At 35.8% G+C, this 19,061-nt stretch overlaps 1 protein-coding gene across 2 annotated transcripts in view; it reads right to left on the bottom strand.

Annotated features, from left to right (window-relative positions):
* LOC136039275 (uncharacterized) overlaps nucleotides 1–19,061 on the bottom strand; it is a gene marked incomplete at its 3' end in the record, with an annotated part of 105,845 nt that overhangs the window by 36,668 nt on the left and 50,116 nt on the right. For both annotated transcript variants that reach the window (XM_065722856.1, XM_065722855.1), the window contains 1 exon segment: nucleotides 4,904–5,088. In XM_065722856.1, coding sequence (XP_065578928.1) covers nucleotides 4,904–5,088 — 185 coding nt within the window.

Raw genomic sequence — 19,061 nt, 5'->3', positions numbered from 1 at the left:
AAATGACGACCGGGACAAAAAAACTAAAAAGAAAAAAAAACTAAAAACTAATAAAAAAACTAAAAAATCTAAAAATCTAAATAAGCTAAAAAAGAAAAAAAAAGGAAAAAAATAAAGGAGAAAAACAAAACTAAAAAACGAATGTATATACAGACCGGGACACCGGGATACAAATGACGACCGGGACACAGGGAATATAAATGACGACCGGGACACAGGGACACAACTACAACGGGGACACCGGAGGAAACAGGGGGATGTAAATGACGACCGGGACACCGGGACAGGGAATGGTCGATTAGCAATCACCATCAACAAAGCTCAAGGGCAATCATTAGAATCATGAGGTATAGATCTGAATACAGATTGTTTTCCCATGGACCATTATATGTTGCATGTTCAAGAGTCGGTAAACCTGACAATCTATTTATATGCAAAGACAATGGGACAGCAAAGAATGTTGTATATTCGCAAGTTTTACGTAGTTAAAACCATATATATATATATCTATCTATATTCACAGGTGGGACATAGGGACACAACTACAATGGCGCGTAACTATTATGGCGCGTAACGACTTACGCGCGCGGGGGGGCTTGGGGGGGGCGCGAAGCGCCCCCACCAACTAGGTGTTGGGGTGGCGCGAAGCGCCACCCCAACAGCTAGTATATATATAATAATTAATTTCCCCATAGAAATTATTTTTTATTTTCATTGAAAAATGTGTCTTTTTTTTTGCTGAGATCTTTCCTTGTATTTTCATTTAAAAAGCTGAAAACAACGAATTTGACCATTTTAGATTAAAAAACACATTTCGCATTCCCCCCTTTAAATTTAGCCTATGTGAAGCTAATCGAAGGCCCTGTATTGCCAAGCAAAGCCACAATCCATTTTGCTATAACTGGGTGGCATTATTGAAGTCACCATTAATTCAACTCTCAAAAATGTCCTCAGCTCTCAAAATGATTACAAATTTTTTTTTTACCTTACCCCGAAATGCCCCATGTAATGCTAAGCTAAATCCACTGTGCTATAGCAGGGTGATATTATTGAAGTGACCTTATATTCAACTCGCAAAAACCTCACCCCTCTTAAAATGATTAAAAAGAAAATACATTTAGCCCCCTCTAAATTTTAGACGAGATGAAGCTAATTCAGTGCCTTTTATTGCCAAGCAAAGCCTTAATCCACTGTGCTGTGGTAGGGTGGGATTATTGAAGTACAACTTTCAAAAACCTCTTACCTCTCAAAAAGAGTAAAAAAAACACATATTGCCTCCCCCTCTAAATTTCTGCCCAGACGAATATACTCCAGGGCCCTGTACTCCCAAATTCAACTATCAAAAACCTCTCACCTTTCAAAAAGATTAAAAAAAACACATATTTTGCCTTCCCCCTAAATTTTAGCAAAGATGAAGTTAATTCAGACCCCTGTGTTGCCAGGCAAAGCATCTATACACGGTGCTATAGCAGGGTGGTAATATTGAAGTGACTTTAAAATCCACTCTCAAAAACCTCTTACCTCTCAAAAAGATTATAAAAAGCACATTTTGCCTCCACCCTAAATTTTAGCTAAGATGAAGCTAATTCAGGGCCCTATATTGCCAAGCAAAGCCTCAATCCACTATGTTGTAGCAGGGTGGCATTATTTAACTGACCTTAAATTCAAATCTCAAAAACCTCTCACATTTTACCCTCCCCGTAAATTTTAGCGAAGATGAAGCTAATCCAGAAGAAGCTTCAATCCACTGGGCTATAGCAGGGTGGCATTATTGAAGTGACCTTAAATTCAACTCTCAAAAACCCTCTTGCCTCTCAAAAAGACTAAAAAAAAACACATGTTGCCTTCCCCCTAAATTTTAGCTAAGATAAAGCTAATAGATGTGAAAATAAAGTGAGGTGATAGAAACTCAAATGCTATCTGATTTAATCAGTGGCCAATTATGTTCTCACGATAATATTGTGTTTCAATAAAGTTAATAGGTAATAGGTTGTTTTATGATTTTAGCGTTTTTATATAGAATTAGTTAATAAAGCAATTATGTAATTTGTGAAAGTAATATTAGACTTTAAAAAGCAAATTAGTAAGTAACCGATAAATATTTTAATTTATCTTTAGTAATTTTATGACTATCAAGCTTTTTTCCCGTATATGAGATTGTGAAGATGCAAAAAACTGTTAGTAAAGACAACCAAACGACAAACTCAACAGTAGCTAGTGAGGGACAACAACAGAAAAAATATGACCGTGTGCTCCAAATAATAAAATCATCTCACTGGCTATACCCTGTCAGATTAAAATAGATTTCTGAATACAGCTTTAAGCTAAGAAAAGATAAATATATAATTATTAATGAATACCCATTGAATCCTTTTATAGGTCAATATTTAACTTTCTCTTTCGTATGGTCCTCTAATCGAAAAGATTTTTTTTAATACTCTGCTGCCATCCATTTGAAAGTTGTTTCCATAAATTTAGAAAGACTAGAAGTCCCTTTGAACTAATTTACTTGGTGATGTCAATATGTTGCCACGGCTCACGGTCAGTAGAATGCCTTCAAATTACAACCCATAAATTGTTTTGTAAGATAACAAATAGTAGCTCCGAGCATAAGATTTATCCAATGTTAGGCAATTATTCAGAAGGAATGGTGATGGAATACACTTAAAACCCTATTTTATGAAGTATTTTTTAGTTTATTTGCTTCCAGCTTTAATGGATCGATCATCTTTTGTTGGCTATATAAAATGGAGTAATAAAGTAATATGTAGGTAACTAGTAATGCCAGCTCTTTTGATAGTTGTATATATCTGGTGATATTTGTGATGCACTTACGATGTAAGAAAAGTTTGTCACAAAAATAGTAAATTTCCATTGCAAGCCGAGATCCATAAGAAAACAAAAGTTAAAATTGGTGAAAGGTCTATCAAACAGTTCGTGGTAAGAAAATAAACAAAAAAATTTTAAGTAAAGAGCAACTCAGCCCAATAGCAACAAAAAATCTAAAAAATGAAATTAATGAAAATAGATAAAGCAAAAGAATTGGCTTTTTAAGCTGATTCTAAATGTATAAATTTATTAAATTTAATGTTACCAATCAAAAGGTACGAGCCCTAGAAAAAATTGTCAAAATTTAAAACAAGGGAGGAAACATCCTCGAAAGGTCAAGCATGCCATCGATGGTATAAAAATCATACCATCAATTTTGGTATATCAGAGAACCTTATTGTATAGGTCTAAAGCTTTCATCTGCAAAAATGCGGAATTGTTTTTTTTTGCCAGAAGAACGACACCGGGTGGATGTTTATTATTTTCTTTTCAGGGTTAATCTTATTGAACTGATGGTCCTAGAAGATTATGAGAGGGATCATTTGGAAGAATGTAAAAGCCTTGTTGTCCTATGAAGTTTACCAGAAGGATTATAGGACAACTTGCGACCCTCCCATGCCCCCTTTTTCCCAAGAGACAATTCAAAATTTTGAAATAGTCATTTGATTCAGCACAGTCAAAAGGCCAAAACCATACCTTTCGGGATGACATAAGCCCCCGAAGTCCCTTCGAAAAGGACTGTAAGTTATCCAATTTTCACGTTGTCCACGTAGAGTAGGCACATTCGCTATTAGGAATATACAAATTTCTTTTGGTGAGGGCAAGGATTTTTGCTGGGAGGAATTACCGAGGAGATAATTTCCTGTGATGAAGGAAGTTTCAGGGGGAATTTTCTAGTAAAATCTTAAAAAAGGAGGGGAGATGGGATATTATGGCATAAATTGTAAAAGGGTCAGAAATTGATCAAGAAAACATAGTTTTTTTTTCAACTGAAAGCAAGAAGCAACATTAAAATCAAAACGAACGTACATCAATCCGTATAAGACGGGTGTCCTTTGGTGCTATAATTTTGACACAGAGTCACTATATATCTTTTTTGTGGATAAAACGTCCTTTTCAATGTCCTGAGACTTTGACATATCATTGGACAAATACATGACGTATTCTTACTATGGCATATACTTTGAGAGAAAAAGAAATAGTGTGAATGAATACCATTTCGTCATTTTCTGGGTTCTCGTTAGAAATCAAAATAGTCATGGGTCTTCACATTCTGCTTAGAGGGAATTTAAATAATTCCCAATGTCTAAACATACTTTAAGTAACAATTCTAGTTTACTTAATATCGAATAAAAAGATCAAGTAACAATTTTAAGCAATATTAAAACTTAAAACAAACAGAGATTTTTCTGTATATGAGGGGACTGTTCCCTTTCGCTCTGCTCATTCGCTCTTTTCGCTTTGACTTTTTAACATGTTTCTTTAAGAAAGACTTCTCAAACAGGGTGGTGAAATTAGAACGAGGAGTATTTTTAAGAACTCTAATACTTTGGCGTAAGATGTGGGGGATTGAGGGGGTCAGCTCGTTCATATACATAATAATTTCTGTTTGTTTTAAGGTTGAATATTGCTCCTTACTTTTGGTTGAAAAAATTGTTTCATTTATTTATTTGATATTAATTAAACTAGAATCGTCACTAAAATTATGCTTAGACATCGAACAATTCTCAAAGTCACCCTAAACAGAATGTAAATGCACCTGACTATTATGATTTCCAATGAGAACTCAGAAAATGATGAAGTGCTATCCATTCAAGTTTTCTATTTCAAAGTATATGCCATAGTAAGTATATATCATGTATTTTTCAAAGTAGATTTCAAAGTCTTAGTACAGTTACATAGGCACTCTCTACCCACAAAAAGATACACAGTGACTGTGTATTTAATTATACCACCTAAGCACATACCGAACCACGTTATTCGGTACTTCTGTTATTTTAAAGTTTTTGGTTTGTTTCACCCTTTCTATAAAGGGAGATATAAATCGTTTATCTTTGAATCAAGAATCCCTTACCTTCATTTGAATTTTGACCATTGAGCACCTTGTAAAAATGCTCTTTAACTGCCTCCAGCTTTCCATCCACAGAAGAGATTTTCAAATCCTGTTCATGGTCTCTGTCTACTTGGATTTTCTTATGTTGTGGAGCTGAATTTGCTAGACTTAGAACTTTCTCCAGTGCATCTTTATTGGCAAAAAACCTTATAAAAAAAATAAGTAACTTAATTTGATCATTTTTAGTTTCAAGATTCGATTTAGAGCTTCATCTAGAATATTGTTCCAAGTACGAGCCATACCAACGGCCAGATAAGACTCTAAACGCACTGTTCAGACACACCATCGTGACATTCTATTATGAAAAATCATATAATAAAAAGGTTTATAATAATAAATATAATAATAATAATAATATAATAATAAAGGTTTATGCCATGCATCACTTGAGGTATTAAAGAGAAACATAATCATAATCATCATCATTTCATTTATAACATTTCACAAAAAAATGGAGCAGAGCCAAGAAAAAACAGAGTATCTCAATAACCCCAGTAGGGATAAAAAAAAGAACAAAAACAGGCAAGAGCAGTTAGGTGATGAACTGTTAGGCTATTATATTACTTAGAACAGGAACTCTACTCAGATACGAAAAGTTTGAAGCCAGGTATGCATACGTAGCTCAGATCTTACTACCATAATTTTACAGTGCCAGGTTTGCAGTTTGTTTCAGACTTGCTCCCATTGGCATTTTCACGTAAATAAGGTTACTAGCAAGAGGAAATTCAGAGCCGGAGAGACTTATTGAGATTCTATGTCCTGTATAGTTAAATGTTAGAACATCTGTTTTGTTAGATTTAAAAATGAGACCAATCTGCTCATACTCATACTGGAGGAGCTCAAGAGACGAAGAGCATTCTTGGAAAGTGCAGGAAAGGTTCAGTAAGTCATCTGCAAATGTTATTAACAAAAAATAAATTCCTTTGAAGATAAATGTACAGTTCAACTTTACCTGAGAACCAGTAACACAACTATTAAACAAGACTGGAGAAGTGGCCGAGTTCTAGCTTTCAGGTTTTTATGTATGTATGTATGTAATAACCCATTATACAAAATAATGAAGCAATGGAGTACATTGGAAAAAAAAGAAACAACATTTTAAGAAACCACATATCAGTTATGCAGTACATTAGTTATATTATCATAGCACATACACACATGCTAAACAAATGATTATCGCAGTATCAGTACCTTTCATAAGGACCTCAAGCAGAACCTACAAAAATATACACAAGTCAAAAGCACTTGTAACATTGAGCGCACACACCATTAAGAAGTGGCCTCTGTTTTCAATATCCTTCAGCAGATTTATAAGTAAAAAGAGAGCATGCTCTCTACCTGAGCCTTTCTGGTGCCCTAATTAGCGAGGAAGGGCAGAATATTTTTCTTCAGTGTCTCTTACTAAAAATGACTCGAACAACTTGAAATTAGTACACAAAATGGTAATGGATTGATAAGAACTGCCAAGAGAAGAGTCTTTTTCGGCCTTCTTAAGTATGGAAGTTATTTGTTCAACACAAAATTGCATAGGAACTATAACGCAGAACAGGATTATCAGAAACAATTGAGCTAGATGTTGTTCAATTAAAAAACCAGCAAGTTGCAGTTGTCTTGATGAAATAGAATCAACACCAGAGGAACATCTTTTCTTTAATTTCTGAATCAAAGAGTGAACAGCCCTTGGCGACACCAACAGGTGAGATTTTGTCTTGTTTGAAAAAGCAATGTCTTTCAAAAAAAATTTTTGTGCTTTTTTTGGATGCACCGAACTCATTTGCAAAATTTTCAACCCACTTTTTATTCTAACTGTTACTCTCGGCTTTGACAGGTTTGTTATCCTGCCAGAATTTGGAGGTGTCTTTAGCAATACATATCACGTTTTCTCGATGAGCATTGACTTATGGTTTCTCGGTTCCATAAGTTTCTCAATGAACTGACATCATTTTTAAATAATCCTAAAAAGATCTTATGCCAGATTTGCCTCTCGCTCACTCAGACTATTTGTCTTCGCTTTTTCTACAATTACAATTTTTCTACAACTTTTTCTCGACTTGATGCCCACAACCACTTGTTTTTAATTCAAAATGAACAGACTCGGACTTGGTTATTAAATTTTCGTTTCGTAAGGAGCCTAAGGTCATTTACTAAGCCATCTCAGAGGGCCACCGCAAGCGTTCTAAACCGAAAGCCAGAGCTTATCCAAATTACACATATTTACTAGATATCTGTTATTTGACCTGTCTTTGAGATGGGACTTTTTATGAACATACCGAAAAGGAACAGCGCCTATTTCGGCACATTTAAGCGCCTAATTTATTTGTGCCAATTAGGATGTGAGCTCAATTGAGATGCTCTTTTCACTTTGTGGCAGCACAACACGGTCCAATAGGAGATTGAAAGGAACTTTGATTCTTCTCAGCATCTCGTCAAAGCCTTTACTAAAAGCCTCACTTAATACATTTTTCCAATTTCGGTATGAAAACCAACTCGATTCTTTATTGTCAACCATAAATAAGGAGAGTAAAAGCAAGGAGAGATGGGAAGGTGGTCCTAATAAAACCCTTCTCTTACAGCTTTGACCTCGTGAGTGCTGAACGATGCAACGACCTATGTTAGAGGTTGAAGATAACTGCTCAATACATAAATATATGTCACTTTTAGGCCATACACAATAGACGGGATGAATGCTACCCCAAAAGAGTTGCAGCCAAGGAGACATGACGCTCGTTATATCTACGTTAAAATCTTCGGTGATGATATCCCGTTGAGAGGTTAATTTTTCAAGAAACTTGCCAAAACTCTTGTAGGTGGACGCAAATTAATAATCAAACCTTTCGTTGTTGTAATTTGTGGGCGAATAGGTATTATTTACTACATTATATTCAAGGTTAGCGGCAATAAAGTATAATCAGTCTCTGCTAATAGTTTGCAAGGGAACCGGGATAGGAGGGCAAGCCTACTAGTGGTTTGCCTTGCTGTTTCGCAGTTGCACTACGAAAGAGTATCTGAAAATTAGAAAATAGTGGTGACAGGCGTTAGTGGTCACTAGGTCTTGGGACTGCGATAGAATATGGATTCGATCGGTAACTTTTCCATTAATTTTCCACAGTATCAGATTCTCATTTCGTACCCAATTTACTGTGCAGTAGGGCATCTGTAAATGTGACATGGGCAACAGTCTGATTTTCAAACAGCATATTTTGTGGGTTTCTGGAAAAGGGCTCCTTGATAACTTCTGTGACCTTTTTTGCCGAAGAATAAAAAACGAATTTCATATACGAATAATAATAATTTCATATAACGAATTACATGCACCTGGAATGCTTTCGATTGTTTGGCACTTATTTCATCAAAGGGGTAAAAACAAAAACTCTTGAATAGGAAATTATTTGAAACTGATCACTAATGGGTTTTTATCGCTTGTAATAAATCCTCTTTGTTTCAAATTTCAGCCCGAAAGATCTGGAAGAGACGATTTGCTTTACTTCAATACAAGTTGGCACAAGAGAGCTGACGCATCAGAGGTCAGATCATGTGGGGCACGTTTAATTTTTCCAAAGTGAGAAGAGCTTCTGAACTTAACGCTAATAGTGGTGTTACAGCTACGAAACGCATTGTCGATTACAGGAGCATCATATTTTGATGCGTGACAACTTTACAGTCACTTTGGGTGTGCTTTAACTCAATATTTTTTTAGCTGGCTTCAATGCATGCTTGTTCCAGAAAGTCTGTCTGCAACTCCAGTTTGGCTAGGTTACTTGGTAGGAATTTCACTATCATAAATAGTTTGTTAATATATTCAGCAGGAATTTTAACAGCTGGAGCTTTATATGTCCAAAAGTTTTGTTCCATTAAAATATCCAATTTGCTACACATTTCTGTAACCTCGCGACTAGCAATTACTGAACTTTTACATGGGGTCGAGAAACTTCTTCTGGTTCAAAAATAAGGAATGTAGGTATAGCAACTTTATCATCATCACCGTCCTCAATACTTTCATCATTTCCATAACATAGTAACTCATAGCAATCTTTTCAGATATTCGAGCAAGACAGAAATCTCACGAGAAGCACTTGCATGTAAATAAACCCGTAAAACGTTTGCAGAAATCGTTCAGCAATAAGATGTGAAGGGAAAATGAGAAATGGATTAGAGGAATTCTACTGCCCTTAGTTGAAAATTATGTAAAGCTGAGAATAAATATCGGAAAATAGGTAATCAATCCATGTGTAAAACAAATATAAAAGGTTGTGGAAGTGAAATTCAAAATTCTTCTTGCTAAATACTCTGTTGACTAGGATCTAAATTTTCTTTCTGATATTAAAGATTTTAGACGTGATCATTTTTGGAAATGATATTTATTTGTCAAAATCTTTTTTGTCCAGACAATTTTTTTAAAAGCTTTTTTTTAAATTTATTTTTCTGTGAAGATTTCTTTGGTAATATTTTTTTGGTAATAGTACAGTTGTGTTTAACTGTATTTATGAGCTATTCAAAGGCTAGAAAAAAGTTGTTTTTTTCCGGCAAATTTCTACAAATTTTTCAGTCGTCACAAGGGCTTCTATTGTCCATTCTATGGCTCTTACACAGATAAAAAAAGGTGCATTTCCATCTCTTTGTTATGCCTAGCTACAAGCTGCATGTAGATCTACTAATATTAACACTAAAAACCCAATGCAAGACCAACCCGCATGAGGCCAACACATCAACTCCTGCTCCTCTTCCATAACAAGCTCTTTAAAGCCTCCCCCTTTAATCCCTCTCAAGAACTTAAAATTTTCCTTAGATGTCTCTTTACGACCTGCTCATATCTCATTTGGGAATGACCTGTTTTCTGTTTGGTCCAAGATGGTTGGCTGACAAGGTGGATTTTTGACATTCTGTCATCCTTCATCTGCAGAATGTGTCCTAGCAATCTCAACCTTTCTCTTATCATAACCATAGAAAGTGGGATTGTACAACATGTCTCGTATTGCCTACAGTTTGAAATACGGTCAGTCAGACGGGTACCCAAAACTATCTTTAAACAATTTCTGTGGAAAATCATCTAACAAGTTCTCTTCCGTCTTTCAGAGCACTCAGGATTACGAGCCATACTTGACCGCGGTCACCCCTATAGATTCCAATATTCTATTCTTGATTCGTAGGCTGATCTCCCTATTCTTCCAAACTTTTATCACCTGCAGAAAAATACTGGGTCTCGGCTATTCTTCTTTCAACATCTTCACTGCACCCTACCGGCAAAAGTTCAAAGTAGTACTGCAATTATAATGGGATTTCTCAGCAGACAAAGCTCATATAATATGAACAATCTCAGTTGCCCAATTGCCTGCTAGTCCTTTGGACATAGTTTGTCATAATTCTAAAAAAACATGCATTTGGGGTCTCCAATTACCTTCAAATGGCTCACAGAACCGATAGACTATTTAAATTATCTTTACTTCAGCCTATCTATCTTAGCTCTGCCCTAGGATGGGCAGATCAAGGAGGCACACTCGTGCCTCTATAAAGAGGCGACACACGACAATGTTAAGCGATCTTCGGTTCCAGTGGTCGCAGACGGATGGGGAGGGATGCATTTCGTAGCCCGAGCTCCAACTAAGAAACCTGCAAAATTTCATCCCCCTCCAACTTTTTCTTCATGGGGAAAATCTGGCCGAAAGTTTCGACCTGTCAACCCAAGCCCCCCTTTAACGTTGTCCGATCGGGCTGAAATTCACAAGTTAAGGTCCCCTAGGGCCCAGGAGCTTATCCGCGAAATTTCATCTTGATCCGATAACTCCTTCCCTGTTTTCCAGAAACCACGCATAGCCACTTAAAATTCATTTACTTTTTTTTCCTAGACGCCTACAGGTCACATCCGACATCGGATCTGGGTGTACGAAGACTCAGTCGATGCGGAATTCTCCGAGTAAGTGCCCATGAAAGTTTCGTAGGAAAATCTTAACCCCCCGAAAGTTTCGACCCTCCAACCCCCCCCCCCCACCCCTTTTAACGTTGTCCGATCGGGCTGAAATTCACAAGTTAAGGTCCCCTACGGCCCAGGAGCTTATCCGCGAAATTTCAGCTCGATCCGATATTTCCTTCCCTGTTTTCCAGAAACCACCCATTAGCTATTTAATTAACGGATTTCTCTCCATAAGAGCCCATGTTAATTTGAAATTTTTAAAAGCTATTGAGAAGTTATATTTACACACATGCAAGTTATTAGCTCAGTTGGTAGAGCGTGAGACTTTTAATCCTCGGGTCAAGGGTTCAAGTCCCTTACGGGAGGTTTTTTTTCACAACATCAAAAAAATTTTGATAACACCTGGACAGCTTATCATTTGAGAGATAACAGAATATTAGCTTCTTATGAGCAAAAGAAACATTTCGGTCATTCTATCTTTTTTTTTCTATTTTATACAATGATTTAAAAGCGGGGGGGAGGGGGGAGGGTTCCTCTCCTAATTCCTGTACGAGGAGTACTCCTGTACGAGGAGTACAGGAATTATTAAATTACATCCACCATGGATTGTAGAAAAACGTACAGAAATAATATGAAAAAAACTTCGTTTTCTTAAAGAGTTAAAGAGGCTGCGTCCCAAAGTCGAACCTTAAAACGTACAGGAATTAGAAGAGGCAGTTCGGGGGCTGCCGCCCCCCAAACCCCCAGCTTTTAAAGACTCTTTTGTACAGGTTTTTTGTTTTTTTGCTAACCCCCCGCTCTTGGCTTCGGAAAGGCCCTCTTTTAATTAACAATAATATGAAAAAAACTTCGTTTTCTTAAAGAGTTAAAGAGGCTGCGTCCCAAAGTCGAACCTTAAAACGTACAGGAATTAGAAAAGGCAGTTGGGGGGCTGCCGCCGCCCAAACCCCCCGCTTTTAAAGACTCTTTTGGACAGGTTTTTTTTGTGGGGGGACTTCATTGTTACTAATTACTAGTTTCGGCGCAATGGTTCTCCTGTCCTCTTGTGTTTAACATTTTTCGAAGTTATTCCATTATTCATTCATTTCAATTATTTTTTAATTAAAAGAGGGCCTTTCCGAAGCCAAGAGCGGGGGGTTAGCAAAAAAACAAAAAACCTGTACAAAAGAGTCTTTAAAAGCTGGGGGTTTGGGGGGCGGCAGCCCCCCAACTGCCTCTTCTAATTCCTGTACGTTTTAAGGTTCGACTTTGGGACGCAGCCTCTTTAACTCTTTAAGAAAACGAAGTTTTTTTCATATTATTTATAAACAAGGCGGATAATAGACTATCTATAAACAAGTCAAATGATATTATTTTTATACCGTTCTGAAAAAGGGTTATGTACGGTTAGCCTCTCACTCCGACTATCTGTCTTGGCTTCTACTCCATTATTGATTTTTAATTACAAATCAACGGGAAAAAAAGGAAAAGCTAATATAGCCATCCATATGACCAGTTCATGTAAAAGTACTTCACTGAAAGAATATAGGCCAATTTTATTAACAATTTATTTTTTGTATAAACTATTTGTTTATTGGACAATCGATATGAAATGTTTTACTCTTGAATACTGCTGATGTTTGACAATGATTGTGCAATGACTATTTTTAGTTTTGAACTCTTAGTAAGTGATGAAGTGGCTTCTACAATAACAGCACCATTAATTATAATAGCTGCCAAAAGACCATCAATAATGGGGAGAAGACAGTTCAAAGCGATTGATTGTGAAAATTTTCTTTGTTTTATTTCAACAGGAATAAAATGTAAGAAATGAAATAAAAATAGTAACGTCTATTCTTAAAACTTGATTACTCAATTGAGATACAATGGAAACACTGAAATAATTCTCTTTGTCTGTTTTAAGAAAATAAACAAATGGTAAGAGATAATAAATTAACCAATCATAATAATGAATATAAGTTATAACATAATATAATAATTAAAATAAAATAATATAATTTTATAATAGAATAAATAATATAATGAATGAAAATAAATAAATTGTAAATAATTAAATGGGTCTTCTGAGTAAAAACTCGGAGACCTATTGACCTATTAAAGCGATGAAATAGATCAGGGGTGTCCAGCCACTTTTTGAGCCCATCCACTTCAATCAAAATCAAGTTGAAATGTCAAAAAATGTCATTTCATTAAAAACATTAGAGAATTCTAGAGACATGCCCCCAAGGACAAAAGGGTATCAAATTATGTGAATAGCTCGTTTAAAGCTGAGACCTTATAGATATGCATATAGTATCTATACTGTGATTATTTTTTCTATTCAATACTTAACTCCAATTTTTGTTTGCTGTGTGTTTTTACTTTCAAGCTGACACCTTCTATTATTTCCCTATTTTATTTCTCTGTTGTTGTTTTTATCGACAATCGATTTCCATGGTTCTAATCTCCTTAACTCTAAAAATTGTTAGTTTTTAGAATTTTTTTGTAAAAGGAAAATACTTTGTAGTTTTTTCTTCTTGCTTTGATTCCTTTATTCTGTGATTCTCACCTTTTATTTTGTATTATTGTTTCTATTCAGATATGATTGTCTTTTTCACAATTGTAAAGTTTATTCCTTTTAGGCTCTTTCTGAGGCTCTTCTTTTCCTTTTAGGCTCTTTCTTAATCTATTAATTTAGAAAACAATTTTGCACAAGAAAATCTTTCAAAGAAAACTAAGGAACGACGTTAAGCTAAAGATGAGCCGAAATGTAACCAAATAATTTTACAGCGTAAAACTACCATAAATATTCATCAACAAATAAAATAAAAAGAAAACGAACTGAAATTAAAACAAATAATCAAGTCAAATTCAAAGCAAGCAGAAACTACTGCAAAGCACAGTTAGCATATAGAGGGCTATGACACCCGTGCCTTCTGAAGACTAGAACAGAATTTGCACTTTACTGAAAACAATCCTTATTTCGGTATGTTGGTTTATGTTATTCATAACGTCATAAAAAGAGGAAGAAGCGAAATCACAGTCATGACTGCGATTACTGCAAGAAACAAACAAAATATAGTGGATTGATATGCTACTTTTCTCATTGCCGCCCTCCACCAGCTGAAACATTTTACGCCAGCGCAAATAAATAGTAAGTAGGTAACCAAACATGTTAATACTAAGTGTTAAAACCCGAAAGTTTGAAAATAATGTATGCAAGGGAAGAATTTGAATTTTTGCTGATTCTAAACATAGAAAACTCAGTAATTTGTATGTTACGCATCTAATATTATTAGAAAAAATTCCAATTTTTTTTTTTTGTAGAAATTAGCAAAAACTATTTCAATCAAAAGAGTGGGAAACGTAACTGATTAGGTGGAATCTTGGTAGAAGTTTATATTCAAAATGTTTTAAGTCCTAGAACAGAGATTTTCACCCTCTAGAAACAAAACCACAAACCTGCATTGTTTCCAAAGAGGATTGTAACTGATGAATGTTTATTAGTATAATTGTCTGGGCTTGTTTTTCGTTGGAGTTTTTTAGAGAAAACTCAACGTTCTAGTTCGTATTCTTAGGAACATGAGAGGGGGTAGAACAGCAAAGTACTAGTTTCTGCCATTTCACTCTGCGAAGCAACACTGTCAGCACAAATAGGGCTAGTGTTACCACAGAAAATGATATGACAGCCAATTGTTTAAAGCATTGGAAAGCTATACTATGAACCTCCCAATTCCATACTGTCGTACAGTGGTATGTTTGTCCCAAACACACATGCGGTCAATACAAAATAAAGTATTATTTATTTATCACTATATATTTGCAGCCCAAATGTAAAATAAAATTATAAGTAATATAGTATAACATAGTATATAGCATAAGTAATAATGAGTAAAAGTATAAGGGCGAAGTAACAATATGAAAGTGAAGTGAAATTTAATGGAGTGATTTTTTTTTAAAGATTTAGCGTTGGTTCTTTATGTCGCTGACAAAGTGAAATTTGTTGTTGGTTGTAAGTGATGTGGAGATCAGTTGTATTCGTATGACCATTCGCATGAGCAGTACTTCTTATTTATTTTTATCTAGGCCTAGTTCACAATTTCCAAATGATTAGTAAGTAATATTACTGTTTTTCCTAGTTAACGGGCCTCTGGGGCCTTTGGATTTTTTGGATTGTAGAGTTGAACATAAACTTGAAACAATTTGAAGAACTTAAACTTGAAAGAGCTTGAACTTGAATCATTTAAACTTGAAAGAACTTGAACTTGATAGAAAAATCACAATCAAAAAATTAAAGAAAAACCAGGCAATACGATGGTGAGGAGTCAGTATTGGCAAGACATGAGAGTTTCTTATGACGTATTTCCAGCTTCAAAATAATACTAGAATTATGACGTATTCCATATGACGTATTCCTTATGACGTATTTCCAGCTTCAAAATAATACTAGAATTACCAAATTCACAAGAAGCCATTCTTTCTTATTCCTGGGAGAACATAAAGAGGAAATTGCCAAAATTTAACAGAATTTATTAGATTCCAAATTATCAGACTTATATGTATAACTAGCTGTTGAGGTGGCGCTTCGCGCCACCCCAACACCTAGTTGGTGGGGCGCTTCGCGATCCCCCCAAGCCCCCCCGCGCGCGTAAGTCGTTACGCGCCATATTAGTTACGCGCCATTGTAGTTGTGTCCCTATGTCCCACCTGTGAATATAGATAGATTTATATATGTGTTTCAAACTACGTAAAAATTACGAATATACAACATTTTTGGCTTTCCCACTACTGGGAGCTTTCCGTTTCCAATTGCCAGCAATTGATCTGACAATGTTTGACCAGAGTCATCGTTTTGCAATCGGACACGCATATTTGTAGTTAATTTTAATATTTTTACGTGTGCCCATAAATTAGAATTTTTCAGGCAAGCATTCATTTCGTCTGCAGGAGTTAAACTACGTAAAAATTGCGAATATACACCATTCTTGGCTTTCCCATTGTCTGTGCATATACAAAGCCGTATGCACTAATAATGACGTCATATGCAAAAGCTCTTTTTACAAACAAACAAACATGCATACACACAACTCGTTTTTATATAGATAGATAAATAGATAGATACAATACAAATTAACTGCGTAAAACTTGCGAATATACAACATTCTTCGCTGTCCAATTGTCGCTGCATATAAATAGATTGTCAGGTTTACCGACCCTCGAACATGCAACGTACAATTGTCCTTGGGAAAAACAATCAGTATTAAGATCTATACCACATTTTTCTAATGATTGACCTTGAGCTTTGTTAATGGTGATTGCAAATGCTAATCGAATTGGGAATTGCAATCTTTTAAATTGAAAAGGCAGATCCGTTGGAATCATGGGAATGCGAGGAATAAGAACAGCCTCACCCTCAAAAGGCCCTGTCAAGATTGTGGCCTCTATTAGGTTTTCCATTGTTTTTTTTTACGGCAAGTCGCGTGCCATTGCAAAGCTTTGGTGGGTTGATATTTCTTAAAAGTATTATTGGTACGCCTATTTTTAGTTGTAGCACATGTGGTGGAAACCCTGAAAGATCTATGGAATTTAAAAATTCAGATGGATAATTAACCGCTTCATTTGGTTCCAAAACTGTGTCGACTGACTTGCAAAGGACTGCCTGGTCTCGAATCTTGGTCAAAACAATATTGTTGATTTCGTGGACGTCTATATTTTTGGGTGCGAGAATCGCTCTTTCACTTAGCCATTTATTATTTTTTTAATTTTTAGAATATTCGGAAATACTTTTTCAATCAATTTATTTTTGGACGTCACTAAATTACAGAAATCAGCCGGTAGTTGTATATGTCCTGAAATTGAGTCTATCGTATCATAAATGTCTTTTTGATCCGACGTTAACTTGGAAATGTCATTTTGTACATACGACAATAGATCACTCGTACTGTAACTTTGTTCACGGTCCAATTCTACACATGTCGAAACAGCAGCGATACGGTTAGGTGAAGGCATTCCCAAATCCTGAAGAGGTTTATTTGCCATACGTACGTACAAATCTTCTATAATAACTAAAGTGTAGTTATAAATTTCTGATGTAAAATCAAAAGTCATATCTGACGTCTCTAACTGTTTTCGATGGAGTATATCTTCGGACATTTTTGACTTATATTTTCCCCATAACTCTGTAGGAGCTGATGGAGAGCAAGTGCACGAATTTGACTTGGGGTTGACGTTTCGCACGCGTCATTGATGCAGTTATCCCAGTGTTGGTCATTCTTCAATAAATTCAGAGCTTGGCATGCACTACGGTAAGTGTCATGTATAGTACCGTTTACAGTTCTCAAATACTCAAAGGATGTCGGACCGGGTACATTCACCAAAAGCAGGCGTAGAAAGAAGCATTCATGTTGATTGGGGTGAACGGTGTAGAGTCTTCCTATCGTGGCATCTTTGAAGATGGTAGGTTGGCCGTAAACCCACTGGTTATCTACTTCGATGGTGGTACCGTCGCCATTGTAGGTTCTTCAGTCATTTTACAATTAGAAATTTCTCTTTCAACGGTTTTCTTACAATTAAAAATTTGTCTTTGAACGATAATCTTAAATACCTGTGTCCTAGTCGTCATTTATATTCCCTGTGTCCCGGTCGTCATTTGTGTCCCGGTATCCCAGTCTGTAATTTATCTTTGAGTGTCCCGGTCGTTATTTATATTCCCTCTGTCCCGGTCGTCATTTGTGTCCCGGTCTGTAATTTCTCTTTGAGTGTTTTTTCTTTTTAGTATTTTTTAGTTTTTTACATTTTTTCTTTTTTCAGTTTTCTTTTTCTTCTTTATTTTTCAGCTTCACTATGAAATACATATCGCCGAACCTTTGTTTTTTAACTAAAATCTGGTAGGCATTGATAACCTTATCCAAGTCAAAATCCCAAACCCAATCATCATCGCTATCATTTTCAGTTTTGATATGTTTTGACTTTCGCTGTCCAGGTGGATCTTCATCTAACTGCGCGGTTTTGCGCTCTTTAGCCTCAAGCCTGTTTCCTTGCTGTTCTTTTGATTCCTCGGCACGCTTTCTTTTCTGACTTTCTCTATCAGCAGCAAGTTTTTTGGCATAGACTCTTTGAGCATCTTCATCGGCTTTTGCCATTGTAAGTTCATCAGTCATTTTAAAGCTAAACATTAATAGATTTCTACGTGAACATATATGTCTTAAATATCTTTAATGACGTCACCGTCATAGCAAAAATGACGCCAACTAACTTCATGACGTCAGTCGACACAGAAACATGACGTCACCTGATCCACAGACAGACAACTTATTTTTATATATATAAATAGATAGATGTATATCACAATCTGATCCATTTATAGCTTCATTCATTTGCAGGGATAGTATCGCATCGTTTCGTGCCAGCTACTAAAGCGATAGCCGGTGGATTTTCGCTTAGGGGGAGGCCCTAGGTCTAAATATCTTAGTTCTGCATGATAGGTCCCTCACATCATTATTCAGAAACTGGGGAAGAGGGAAGGGGTTTTAACCTAAAACCTCCCTTCATTTGAGGATAAACATTTTGAATAATGAGATAATGTAGGCTGTAAAGGGGTGACATCTCTAATGACTTTACTCACATATTTACTTTATAAGGGTGAAAGACATCTTTCAAGAATAATATATTATTGGACAGTCCTACTCAATCCCCTAGACATTTTTTTTTACGCGGGTAAGGTGTTAGAGGAAGGGGGACACAACATTGTTAGAAACACAAAAATAGGCTTAATGTATGAAAAATAAAATGAAATATTGAGGAAATCATTGTAATCTTGAGATTTGGGAGGGATTGTGTTGGCGACAATATACTGCACTTGCTATAGAAAAAACATCAGTTTTGATAGTTCAAAATTATATCCCCAGAAATTCAATTAGGCTTGGCTTTCTCCTGGGATAATTTTAAAGAGAAACATCACATCATTACTCAAGAACTGGGGAAGAGGGGAAGGGGTTTTAACCTAGAACCCTTCTTCATTTGAGGATAAACATTTTGAACAAGTATATAATGTAGGCTGTAAAGGGGTGAGGTTTCTAAGGACAATATTCACATATTTACTTTATAAGGGTGAAAGACATCTTTCAAGAAAATTATATTATTGGATAGCCCTACTCAATCCCCTAGACAATTTTTTTTAACGGGGGTAAGGTGTTACAGGAAGGGGGCACAACATTGTTAGAAACACAAAAA

The sequence above is a fragment of the Artemia franciscana genome, chromosome 19 (assembly GCF_032884065.1).
Source record: "Artemia franciscana chromosome 19, ASM3288406v1, whole genome shotgun sequence".
Classification (NCBI taxonomy): domain Eukaryota; kingdom Metazoa; phylum Arthropoda; class Branchiopoda; order Anostraca; family Artemiidae; genus Artemia; species Artemia franciscana.
Note: the sequence above shows the minus strand (reverse complement) of the source record. Positions and strands in the feature narration are given on the sequence as shown.